Source organism: Lutjanus erythropterus, chromosome 19, assembly GCF_056507025.1.
Source record: "Lutjanus erythropterus isolate fLutEry1 chromosome 19, fLutEry1.hap2, whole genome shotgun sequence".
Classification (NCBI taxonomy): domain Eukaryota; kingdom Metazoa; phylum Chordata; class Actinopteri; order Lutjaniformes; family Lutjanidae; genus Lutjanus; species Lutjanus erythropterus.
This window is the reverse complement of record NC_139335.1, coordinates 18,096,996-18,110,175: the sequence shown is the minus strand read 5'-3', so window position 1 is coordinate 18,110,175 and position 13,180 is coordinate 18,096,996. Positions and strand designations below refer to the sequence as shown.

At 39.5% G+C, this 13,180-nt stretch overlaps 1 protein-coding gene across 1 annotated transcript; it reads left to right on the top strand.

The window, feature by feature from the left end:
* Positions 1-2,639: 2,639 nt before the first annotated feature.
* Positions 2,640-8,699, top strand: LOC146309620 (GTPase IMAP family member 8-like). The gene is made up of 6 exons (XM_084744326.1): positions 2,640-2,834; positions 4,413-5,135; positions 5,397-6,110; positions 6,440-6,561; positions 6,688-7,333; positions 8,432-8,699. The coding sequence occupies exons 1-6, from the start codon at positions 2,795-2,797 to the stop codon at positions 8,614-8,616; spliced, it is 2,430 nt and encodes an 809-aa protein (XP_084600452.1). The 5' UTR covers positions 2,640-2,794; the 3' UTR covers positions 8,617-8,699.
* The last annotated feature ends 4,481 nt before the right edge of the window (positions 8,700-13,180 follow it).

Sequence of the window (13,180 nt, the reverse complement as noted above, 5' to 3'; positions counted from 1 at the left end):
CTAAAACAAATGAAAACATTGTTATGCACATGGAGGTCTGTAAGAGCAGTAAATTGCCTAAGTCTAAGTCCCGGATTAGAGCTGCAGCAAATAGCTGATTAATCAATTAGTTGTCACCTATTAATTGCCAAGTGTTTTGATAATCAATGAATTGTTTTGAGTCTTTTTCTAAAGATAAAATGTCCAAATTCTCAGATTTCCTGTCCCTCCTTAACAGATTTATTGAATAAAGGCACAAGTTCCACAACAATTATATTCAAGGATGGCAGGATAACAAGCACAAACCAGTTCAGGTGTACTTTGACTTAAGTTTTCAGTAGAGTATAAGGGTTTTCAATAACATTTTGTGCTTCAACACTTAAGTTAAAACCACAGCACTCAAAATCTTAAACAAACAAATGCACAGCAGAATGTAAAACCCATTAATAATATTTTATGCAAAATCAGTTGCCACTTTATCTGACGCTGCTGACACCATAAAACAGGCCTGGTCAACTTGTGGTCTGCGGGCCGGATTCAGCCCTTTTTAATTTTTCTATGGCCCACAAGAGGCTGGCTGCAAACCACGCTGGCGTGTGTGATTTAATAAATTATTTCTGGTACAGCTCTCTGAGCTACTTTTACACAATAACCACAATAATAAACCAGCAGCTTATGTCTGTTGGAAGTGCTGTTGTTATAAACAGGAGAACATATCGATGAACCAGTCAGCCGATATGTGTTTACTGAGTGTTTTGCTATCCATCTTCACTGTTCTGCTTGCAGTAAGTAAGTGACAATTTAACTCAGATTTTATGTTATGGTGGTGAGCTCTTTATAGGACAGATTTCCTAAAATTAAAGAACTAGTAATCACCTTGCTTAGAGTATTGCAATATATCACAATTTCTTGAATCACAGTGCAATAAATCATACACGCCTGGGAAGATGTTTGCCAGTACACAGCCTTAATATTCATCTTGTTTTGTTTTTGTTCCCCCACCTTTTCTGGATATGAACCTACCTGAAAAAAAAAAAACATCTATTGACGCCTTTCTTTTTGTTACTTTTTGCACTACTATGTCAAGTCTCGTATCCATAACTTTCATATATTTTTTGGAATGACTGGCTTCTGTCTCGTATTGGTTATAATGACAATATTACAGTCAGAAAAGAGATTCGCGCGACCAGTTTATTCAATATAGTTATATACTGTCTATGTTAACACTGTATTTGCAGCCACTGATTGATCATGTGATATTTAAGTTGAATAACCCTGCTGTAAACACCAAACAGCCCTGAGCATCACACAGTACTGCAAACAACATTAATAGCAAACTAAGGTAAGGGTTACAGCGAAGCACAGTCAGTATAAATGTCTTATGTTCAGCAGGTTTATATCATTTCATAGAGGGGTTGCAGGAACAGCTTGTAACATGAAAATGTGTATTATTCCTGACATGGCGCCAGTAGCTGTTCCAGTTTGTGTACTGTAGGTGACAGACGAGTTACCAGGAAAACAAAGGTCGAGGAAAATACTCACCGATAATGTTGCTGAACCAGTAACCTGCTGCAACTTCAGAGACCGTCTTCTTGTCTTTTCTTATTCACTTCTCCGTGTGTGTGAATGAACAACAGAGGCAAATTTCATTCTGTGAGGCGGACAGCTGTTTGTAACCACCACACATATAAATTACACTGTAAAACAACAGGCTAGCAGACCTCGCTCGATGCTAGTCCCAAAGCAGCTCCTCTGCTCCTCACAGGTCCCAGACGTGCTCCAAACATCTTCCGCATATCACCCGCCGATAACTGAAGCAAAGTCAAAAACGACACGCGGATATTTTCAGAGTTATTCTCGGTAGGAACTCAAAATACATGTTTCTTGACGCTTTCAAAAACGCGCCAGACCGGTCGGGAATGATGAGCGCCAAATATACGTGACCTTTAGCACGACCGAATTCCACCAATCAGGGGAAAGAAAATGGGTTCGTCATAATATGACGTCGCGCGCCCATAACAAAGATGGCGCGTGGTGTCGCATTTCATGGAGAGGAAAAAGCGACAGCTACCTCTAGTGGCTGCGCCAATTCAACATGACATTGATATACGGAAATATTTGTCATTATCAATTATTATGATGATAAATATTATTTGTATTATTTGTAGTAATAATAATAATAATAATAATAATAATAATAATAATAATCTATCTTTACATAGCATGTATACTAACAACTAAATGTGGTACAGTAAGTATGTTTGTGTGGTGTTGCCAATTCTGAGAGTTAGTCTACAATTTTTAGATAAAAAAATAAAATAAAAAATCTACTCTGCACCTTAGCTTGTAATATCTGCATACGTTGCCCTCTTTAGTACCAGACATTAGACACATTTTCCAAACTTTGCAATATATTTATGTTTATTATTGTTGCTTATTCCTGTCAAATAAGAGATTACAACAACAATGTATTAGTGCCCTAGCTGTATTACTTTTTCCATAATTCTGTATTCTCTACAAGCACCAGCTTCCAAACACTTGAGAAAACATTTACACAGGTAAGGTTCAAAGTAACATGCACAGTATTGGAACATATGAGGTATGTTCTTCCACTATGCTCGGTATTGGTTTCCTCCGTGTAAAACAGAGTGGGGTGTGCTTTGAAAGTTGCCCTTCCTGTTTTTGTGACTTTCATTCCAGATGAACTTCCCTGTGTACAAACGGTTTGTCAGATGTCGCTAGAGAATGCTGTTGATTTGGCCTTTTTAGTCAGTTTATTTCTTATTATAAACTGAGTTACCTGATAGAAAAAACAATGGAAATGATGGTCAATGTGCAAGGTGTGTCCACCTCTGGTAAGTTGACTCCTTTTCATAAATTTTAGCCAAAGATGCACTCATGGCAGTCTTATACTACTGGTTCAGCAGGGCAGCCAGGTGAATAGAATAGTGTTTATTTCATTTGTAAGTCAGTATAATTAACAGGGGCAATTCATTTGGGCCTATAAATTGTTTCTGCTAGGCTGCTGAATTCAGGTTAAAACAACTGAACAAATAAATATTAGGTATTTCACCTGACCATAATTAAAATTAACAGGATAAAATGTGCAAAAACATACATGATAAACGGTAAACTGTAACTGTAAACTGTTCTCTTTCCTGAGAAGTAGACAATTCATGGTATTTATATGTTGCTGTAAGTCTGTGGAAACTAGGTCACTGCATTGTGAGGCTTTAAGCAGGCATTTAAAGGGAAAATTCACCACTTTTCATGTGCATGTCCAGTCAGTGTTGACAGTAAATGTATTCAACAGACTACACCCATTGCTTTGTTGGCCAAAACATACCTGTTAGGTGTTAGGTGACAAAAGTATTCATATACCATTCCCACTAGGCACCCAGAGGTAGAGACTAGAAATCCAACCTGAAATACTCTGCAGAACAACAGATTTTGCAGGAGATCTCAGATTTCTCTGTCAAAATAAGCGAATTATTGCATCAGTTGACTAAATATGCGCTTAGCACTGACTGAATATCCACATGAAAAGTCACAACAGCATTCCTGACAGATGTAATGTGGGCACACTATAGTGATGATATTGTTTTTGAGATTCCAGTTTCTTAGGTATACCTCACTATAACTATATGAACTTTTAAAATAAATTGTTTGGTTTAACCTAAAAAGAAGTGTCTGCACAGCCTTAAAACTGACTGAATTTGAAAAGACTGGTGGAGGTAAATTTGTATTTAACATCTTTTGTATAAATTATGATTTGCAAAAACCTGACCGATATTCAATCAAATACAGTACAAAAACAAGACATTTAATCTTCAATCTGTTTAACTTTTAAACAGACTATTGTTTTTTTGTAAATATACACTCATTCTGAATTTGTTGCCTACAGTGCATTCTCAAAAAGTTTGGACGGGGCATGTTTACTGCTGTGTTACATCACCTTTTCTTTTAATAACACTCAGTAAGCATTTGGGAACTGAGGACACAAATTACTGAAGTTCTGAAAAAGACGGACGATCTGGATGGCAGCATATGTCGCTCCAAAATCTATAATTTTCAGCGTTAATGGGGCCTTCACAGATTTTCTGTTAGTATGCTGATCATTTTTTTTTAGACATTTTAATTTAATGAGTTTATAGAACTCTGTACAGTACATACATTCATTCAACTCATCATCTCACGCCAAAATAAATAATATATGAATACATAATACAAATATAAATACATACATAAATGAAACTTGTATGTAAAGTTAAGTTAATCAGAAAAGGTTAGCTGATTCTACTAAATTCCTGTATGATATTTTACAGTGTATAATTATTATTGATTAAATTACTTAGCCAGCATATGTGGGTTCTGGACACAGTTCTAGTTTTATATGAAGCACTTGTATAAAGAATACCGCATCTCTCTTACAGGACAAACTCACCACTCTCCAGAGTTGAGGATTGTACTGATTGGTGGGAGAGAATTGACCGGTAAACCCAGTAACAAGAGTGCAACTGGCAACATCATACTGGGTAAAAGTGTTTTTGAGACCAACAGAAGAACTGCCCAGAGTGCTGTGAGGCAGCAGGAGGTACACGGCAGACAGGTCACTGTGGTTGATACTCCTGGCTGGTGGTGGCACTACCCACGCCAAAACACCCCAGAGCTGGATCAGCTAGAGATCCAGAACAGTGTCCATCTGTGTGCCCCGGGGCCTCACGCTTTTCTTCTAGTCATTCCTGTTGGTATGATGTTTCCTCAGGTCTTCAAACAATCTCTAGAAGAGCACCTGCAACTTTTCCATGAAGGAGTGTTTCAGCACACCGTTGTGCTGTTTACAGCAAATACTCCATGTAGTGAACAACAGTTAGAATACAGAATCAGTATATGGCCAGAGCTGCAGTGGATTCTTGAACAATGTGGAAACCGAAAGCATATCCTCAATGTTAGCAACAAGCGGGATAGCGCTCAAGTGATAGCGCTTTTCAAGAAAATAGAAGCAATGGTTGCAGAAAATGCTGGTGGCCACTATTCTGTTGATAGTGCTGATGGGAACGCTCTGAAAGAGAAGATGGCGGCAATGGTTGCGAGAGCATCACAGAGGTTTGCTGAAGTGCAGAGAAAGAGAGAGAAACTCAAAGCACTGATTGAGGGTAAGTCACATTTCAGTGCTTATTTCTTAACCATGCTGATTTGTACAAGAGCTTTTATATGAATTAATTAATGAAATCTTCATTATTGTGTCATGCATACAACTATGTCCAATCTTTTTATGCTGATACTGATGTCGATATTAATCTTCTAATGATACACTGTTACCGCAACCGCTAATCATAGCAACACAGAAATCCAGTTAGTTTACACTGTCAATACTCCTACTATTACTGAAAAAAATATTTTCTCTTTCTATTTAGGTGGCAAAACCCCACCAAAACATTTAAGATTAGTGATGATCGGGGCACAGTGGTCAGCAAAGAGCTCAGCAGGCAACACCATCCTGAGAAAAAAGGCATTTGCTGTTAACCACAAAAGAACAACAAAGTACTGTAAGATGAGCTACGGCATTGTGGCAGGCAGGCAGCTCACAGTGGTAGATTCTCCTGGCTGGCTCTACAACCAAACCCTCCAGGACACCTGTGAAATGGATAAACTTGAAATAGAGAACAGCGTGCATCTGTGCCCTCCAGGACCCCACGCTGTTCTCCTGGTGGTTGGCTTGGCATCTGCATTCAATGCATCATACCAGAGAGCGGTTCAGGAGCACATGAGTCTGTTCACGGATAAAGTCTGGGAGCACACGATCGTTCTGTTCACACGAGGTGACTGGCTGGGAGTGAAGACTGTGGAAGAGCGCATAGAGAGTGAAAAAGGTCTGCAGTGGCTCACGGAGAAGTGCGGGAACACGTACCATGTCTTGGACAACATGAACTATGGCAATGTGGTGCAGGTAACAGAGCTCCTCGAGAAGATTGAAGAGATGTGGGCAGGAAGCAAAGACCCTTACTATGAAGTTGACCTGGGCCGTGCAGAGCAGATGGAGGCAAGGAAAGTGACTGGAGACAAGACGGCTAAATGGATTCAGCAGACGTCTCAAAGACAAGCAAGAATACTGCAAGAGCTGTTTAGAGGTAATCAAAATGGTACCATATCACAGTAAATAAGGAAAATGCACAAAATGTGTGACCCTGAGAGGTAGCCAAGTCTATTTACAGACTTCAGAATTTAGAATTGGTATAAATTTACCAAAAAAAATCAGGTTTAACAGTTTGAACATTAAATATCTGTATTAAATTGAATACAAAAATGTCAAAAATTATTTGCAAATAATTGCATTCTGTTTTTATTTATGTTTTACACAGGATTGTAACATTTTTGGAATTGGGGGTGTGCTTATATAATATAATTCATGATTAATGTAGTAATTATTACTTTTTTATGATGAAAAACTTTTTTCCAGGAGAGAGGAAGGAAATCACTGACATGAGGATCGTGCTTGTTGGCAGCAAACAGTCAGGGAAGAGCATGGCTGCAAACGGGCTCCTTTTTGAAGAGCTATTTGAAGCACACATGATGAAGAAGGTAACCCAGTATATACTGTCCAAACTAAAATATTCCAGGAACAGGATTTGGGAGAACAGTTTTGATTTGTCAAGTCTGTTATGACTACTATAATCTTTTGGTTTTTGTTCTGTTACTTCTGTGTAGGAATTCCAACATCAGAGAAGAACCACAATGTGTGTAAAACATCAGAGAAATGTTTCTGGAATAAATATCTCAGTTGTTGAGGCACCAGGATGGCTGACAGACATGACGACACCTGACTGGCTCAAAAGTGAAGTTTTGCGCAGCGTCTCCCTGTGTTCTCCAGGCCCTCATGCTTTTCTCCTGGTTATTCCCATGTCCAAAACCTTTACTGAGAAAGACCGCAAAATACTGGTCGAGCTCTTGATGCCATTCGGTGAGAGAGTCTGGAGACACTGCATGGTGCTGTTCACCTGGGCTGACTGGCTCAGTGACAGATCTGTCGAGGAGTACATCGCTGCAGAAGGCAAAGACCTGAAGTGGGTCGTGGAAAAGTGTGGAAACAGATACCACGCTATCTCATGCAGTCGTTTTTATAATGGCCTTCCACTGTTCCTTAAAATGAATGACATGATAACACGAAACGAGGGCCACTACTTCACCACTGAAGACAAAAAGCAGAAGCTCATGCTGACAGAAGAGGAGTGGAACAGGAGGCAACAGGAGCTAATAGACCGGATGTTGAAAGCCATAGCACAAGAACCCATGGAACTAACTGCCCCACCTGTGAAGATGGGAGCGAGCATCGATGGAGCTTTCATTCCAAGCAGTGAGTTTGACATTAATACATTAAATGAGTGAAACCTTATTAATACCTTAAGTTCCCATGAAACAGCTAGTGGAGTGCTTAATGGTTATGTGTATGTTGTAAAACAGGCAGGTAGGGGCAGATTTATTGCAGACATTGGTTGGTGTTTATAGCAGCAGCCAATAGTGCTGAATGTGTGTTACGCCCCTCCCGCCAAGCAGTTCATGGATGTAAAGCTAGGAAGGACAGTGGTCATATCAGCTCTGACTCTTCCCAGGCTAAGAGCTCCCAGTGAACATGGCAAGACCAGGTCCAAAACAGCCTCAAAGACCCACTGACGGCAGTTTGATGACAGGGAATGGACTGCAGTACCAACTTGGCTTGGCTTCCAGGACTCTAGGGCCAACTGAGCTAATTGCAATTAGCTAACCAGGGGCTAATCAATCCCGTTATCTCAGTTAGCCAAGCTGAGCTGGGAGTCAAACCCAGTAAGAACACCACCTTGGTACGACCTCTGTGCTGTATTCCCTGTTGGTCTGGGAGGCTGTGTTTGTCACAGTGATCGGTCGTGTCCTCTAGAAAGCTGCTGAGCCCGGTTGTTGATTGTTGCCCTCTGATAATGAACAATAGTCACAATTAGCTACTTTATCAAGTAAGCTGCTAAAGTTAGCATTAATGTCCATTCAGCAGCCAGAGGACATCAGAGAGAAAACCAGAAAATATTTTCTCCGCAAAGTTGTGCTTTTATCCAGTGATGCCCAGCCCCCAGAAACACCTTCCATATTCTGTCTTGTCATAAATTCGAAAGCATTTGATTGGGCGCAAGATTAGTAACACCCAAAGTGCAGGGTGAGTCATCAACCATTTTAATGTAATCTGTGTGATAAAACTGCACAGTTTCTTTTAAAATAGATTTTTAATTTATATTCAATTGTTTTTGGGCCTTTTATGTCTTTATTAGATAGGACTGCTGAAGTCAGCACACGTGGTACATGCTGAACCAAATGAGCTACTAGGGCACCTTCAGTCACATAGATTTTGACTTCATGGAAATTTAATTTAAAATGTTGCATATGCGCATTATTGTTATAAATTACACCATTCAACTTCTGTTTTCAGTGAGCGGAGATGCTCCCTCGGAAGTCGACACATTCTGCTATCAAAGAGCACGCAAAAAGGTGTCTGAATGGCTGAGAAGTGGAGTTGTGAACTCCGATGGCACCTCTGGGATTGACAGCATGAGTGACTCGGCCAGTCATGTGGAGATGTTCGACGGAAGTCCTCTCACAGATCACAACTGTTAACCAGAGACAGACACTGTAGAAACTCAATAGATGAAGCACACCAGCAGTCTGTAATGTGAGGTACATACAGTGACAGAGTATACAGCAGGTGTTTTCCAAACACTGTTGGATACTGACAAGATTAAGGATCTATACTCAGTGGTAGTAGTTTGTGTCTGGCATAAATACTGCTAATGTTATGTTAAAGTGAAATCTGTAAACTGATAAAAAATAAGCCTATAGCTCAACATTACATTTAATTATCATGAAAATGCAATTAGTGTAATTTTGACTGTTTATTGTATTGTGCACATAATGAAGTCATTGGAGTGGAAACAATAGTAATGGCTTACTTAAACACTGAGATCAATAAAGAAAATGCTATGGTTTATACTTGGAAGCATTAAAATCCCAAATAAATTTTTGTTCCCTTAACTGTCTGTGCTATTTATTGGGGAATATCAGCTGTATGAGACGTCGTCCTTGTCACAAAACGGAACTAGATGGCACTCTGCTTGTGGTGATCAAAACGCCAAAAAAAAAAACTCAACGTTTTCTTTAGTTTTCTTTTAATATGTTATTGGGCTTTTATACCTTTAATGGATAGGAGAGCTGAAATGAGCACAAGAAATCGGGATAGAGTGTGGGATGACATACAGTGAAGGAACCCAGGCGGAAGTCTGAATATGTACTGTAAAATATGTACTTTTTGAGGTGAACGGTCCCTTTAAATGTATGTGATTTTATGTTGACCTAACAATCCTAACATGATTTATCTGTATAGAATCATTCAATCGTATGGAGCACTGGAAATGTCAGTGTAATGTAAAATGGTTCCATGTTGTAGCACAGTGTTGCTCTTTCAACAAGTTAAAAGCTGCAGGGTTGTGTAAATCAGCAGCTTTCTTGCTGTTGATTTACACACCGTCAACCACTGTGTGGAAGCAGAGAGCAATTATCAGAGGAAGATAATGTACTCTCTGTGGAGAACAGAGCTGCAACTGGAAAAAAAAAACAAACACTGCATGCTGGGAGAAGGTCCATCTTCAGAGAGCAGCTGCAGAGATGAGCCGTGGTGGATAAAGTATTTAGATCCTTTACTTCAATAAAAGCACTAATACCACACTGTGAAAATACTCTACAAGTAAAAGTCCTACATTCAAAACCTTACATGAGTGAAAGTATGGAAATATTTTGAGCTAAATGTATTTAATTTGTATTTAAGTACTTGAGTAAATGTACTTAGTTACACATACTTATGTGTTCGTCTTTTACAGTGTTTGTATTGTGCAGAAAAGTTGTGCAGAAAAGAAGGCCTTTGAGACAGTTCACTTATACCCCTTTGATGGCACGGAGTATTTCAAATGTAGTGCCATATTTTTATTGATTTTTTTTTCTTAAATTTTGTTGACTGACTTCTTCTTCAGGGCAGGATATGGAGGCTACGTGCTGGCTGGCGGCGTATTACTGCCTCTCTCTTAGACTCCAGTACTGCGCATTGACACACGCAGTGCAGTGAGAGAGGGACTGAGAGAAATTACTTGTACAATCATTGTCAAAACGTAAAAGATGTGGGGCTTTTGAGAAAACAGCCTCAGTAGCCACCCCTTAAACCTGCCTCTGCACACAAGTATAGTAGAATTGGCATCCATATGATAAAGACAAGTCTCAAGAGATGTCCATGCAGTCCCAACAAATACCTATGCAGATGCCTGCACAGATCCTACGCGTCCACCCTCTGATGCCAAAATTTATCTTACATGGACCCTATGCACTCGCACAGAGGTTAGGGGAGGGACTGCAGCTCTCTATAATACCTGCTTAATAATGGTAGGTCTCATATCAGGATTGGACTACATGGGGACAATGGTTTATATTAAGAATGTAGTAAAGTGTAAAAAGTTTTAGTGCAATGGAATCAACCTGACCTGACCTGAAGTATTTTTGCTTCTTTAACTAAACCTCATAATAAATGCATTAATGTCTGTGGCAAACCTATAAAGAAGATTACAAATATACAGCGCTTTCCTCACTTGAAAAATATTGCCACTGAGCATAACTCGGACAGCAGTGCCGTTTCCCTAATAACATATTTGGGAGAAAGAATTAGTATACAAGTGTAATTTCAATGAGACAGCTGGGTACCTGATGATAATATGGTGGAATGAATTTTGAGTTAACAGGCACCTCGGCACCAAATCAACCCCTAAATGCCAGGGTGCACTCAAAAACAAACTAGTTCATATTACAAAATGTATCAAAAATATGTAAAAGAAAAACCAACCAATAATAAACATTTCTTTCCTTTGAAGCACAAGCGTGATTCTTCCTTGACGTGTGTTTATTATCGTCACCATGGTCCTCTAACCTTAGAGAGGTAGTCATTTTAACCTAAAACAGAATATTTTCCTAAACATAACCAAGTAATTTTTGTGCCTAAACATAACTTTTCGGATGAGACGATGTCATCCTGCTGAGAGTGCTGTTAGGTCAAGAAATGTGTGTGCGTTGTTCGGGAGGGTATGGACCCAAACTGATCAGTCAAAGCAACCTCAATTTGTGGTACTGCCGTACAATCATTCCATAAAATTATTGTTTAAACAAAGTAAATATTGTCTATTGCATGGCCTGTGACACCAACACAATAAAATGTAAGCTCTTCTAACAATCTTTACACATTTTGAAATCCACATGAATACTTCATTTGATGCTGTGTTTTGAAAATTCTTCTTGATGAAGAAAGCTTGCTGTTACTGGCCTCGAGCAAAACCATATAAATAGTTTTTTTGTTTTGTTTTTCAGATCTGGTTACCAAAAGTATTGAATGCAGGTGTTGCTTGACTGGCCAGATACGACTTCACTTATAGTGAATAATTCAGTTCGTAGTTCTGAGTTGGTGAACATCTTAGACACTGATGAATCATACTGTTGCTATCAGGCCAACTAATGAAGCTTAGCCTTAGCTCTGCACCACTGGGAGCTGATGATTGATTGCTGGATGGGTGTCATGATATAATTGGTTCGAAATTGGTTTGTTCTGGCTGACATAAGCATGCATCACATACTGTTTTTCATCCCTATTTCAAAGTCATGTTGTAGCTGATGGACTATGCTCTTTATTCAACCACAAAGTATCAAAGCTGTTGATATGTTGATATGCTCATCCTCCAAGCCTAATGCTCATGCATCCTCAGTTCTGCCTCTGCTATTCTTGAGACGCCTCTACTGCCCCCAAAAACCATAATGACACCGAGACCTGCCAAAGTCGTACTTACAACCAGCTCAATGACTTTAGCAGCACTTCCATGTGTTTATTTTTGCAGTGTAAAAATGTGCTGACTCTTTCGGTCAGTTTATACGCTTTCTGAACTTCAGCGTGACTGCCAAACTTATTTATAACTCTTCTTGGTTGTCCCTGTTTGATGACATCATGCCTCTGTCTCTGTTTCTTCCCTATCTCTGTCTGTCATCAGGCGGGGCACAGAGGACTACATCTGCCCTGGCTGCCCTCAGGCAGGCACACACACTACACACACACACACACACACACACACACACACACACACACACACACACACACACACACACACACACACACACACTCATACACACACACACATAAGTGAGGGCAGTGCGGAGGTGCACGTACTGTATAATCTTCAGGAAGTGATTAGGGGGTGTGAGATCAAAGGTTTTGTGCGACGGGAAAACATTCCTCCCTCCGTTCCCCCTCAGGGATAGAAGGACGGACGGCTTCCTCATGTTTAACTCCAACTGCCTCAACTGACACTTAAACAGCTTTTATGCTACCAAAGCCCTGATCCAAAACTGTTACAGCACAAAATCATGTGAATCAAAGTGCGTCACAATAAATCCCTTTAAGAAAGAGGACTTTTACTTAATGATTTTAAACAAATGTTTTCTCTGCATCAGCAATACTGAGAATGATTCACTGAAGCCTAAATGTAATTTAATGTGGGATCGACAGCCTTCAAATGCGAGGGCTAATGTGAAGAAAAAGTACCTGAAAAATGTCCCTTGTGAGGTAAAACTTATTTCCACCCCAAAAACATTACACAAGACTGTTGTGGCGTGTTGTGAAATGATAAACTGAGGCAAGTGACTTAGCAATCAATCATTTAAATTTATATCTATATTAATGAATACACAACTTTACTTGAGTATTTGCATTTTCTGATACTTTACAACTTTACTCCGGGGGAAATATTGCACTTTTACTCCATTACAATTATCTGAGATCCGTTGTCACTAGTTGTAACAGTCTGAGGAGTACAATATTAAATTGGTGGAGCACACTTGCAGGACTTTTACTGGTCATGTAATATTTTTATATTGTGGTATTGCTACTTTTAGTTAAATATGGGATTAAAGTACGTGTTCAACCACTCGTAACTATAAAGACTAAATTACATTACAATGAACATGACAACAGGACATCAGTATCAAACAGTCCCTCCAGGAAGTTGTGATGTTGTGATCTCAATGTCTCAATGCACACAAATTCAACCTATCTCTGTGAATTCTGCATGATCTTGCAAATTTGTCCAATCATTGTAGCTTCCTG

Coding starts and splice junctions, on each gene's coding strand:
- LOC146309620 (XM_084744326.1), top strand. CDS start 2,795: ATGGAAATGATGGTCAATGTGCAAGGTGTGTCCACCTCTG. Junction 2,835..4,412: donor GCAAGGTGTGTCCACCTCTG/GTAAGTTGACTC, acceptor TCTCTCTTACAG/GACAAACTCACCACTCTCCA. Junction 6,562..6,687: donor AAGCACACATGATGAAGAAG/GTAACCCAGTAT, acceptor ACTTCTGTGTAG/GAATTCCAACATCAGAGAAG.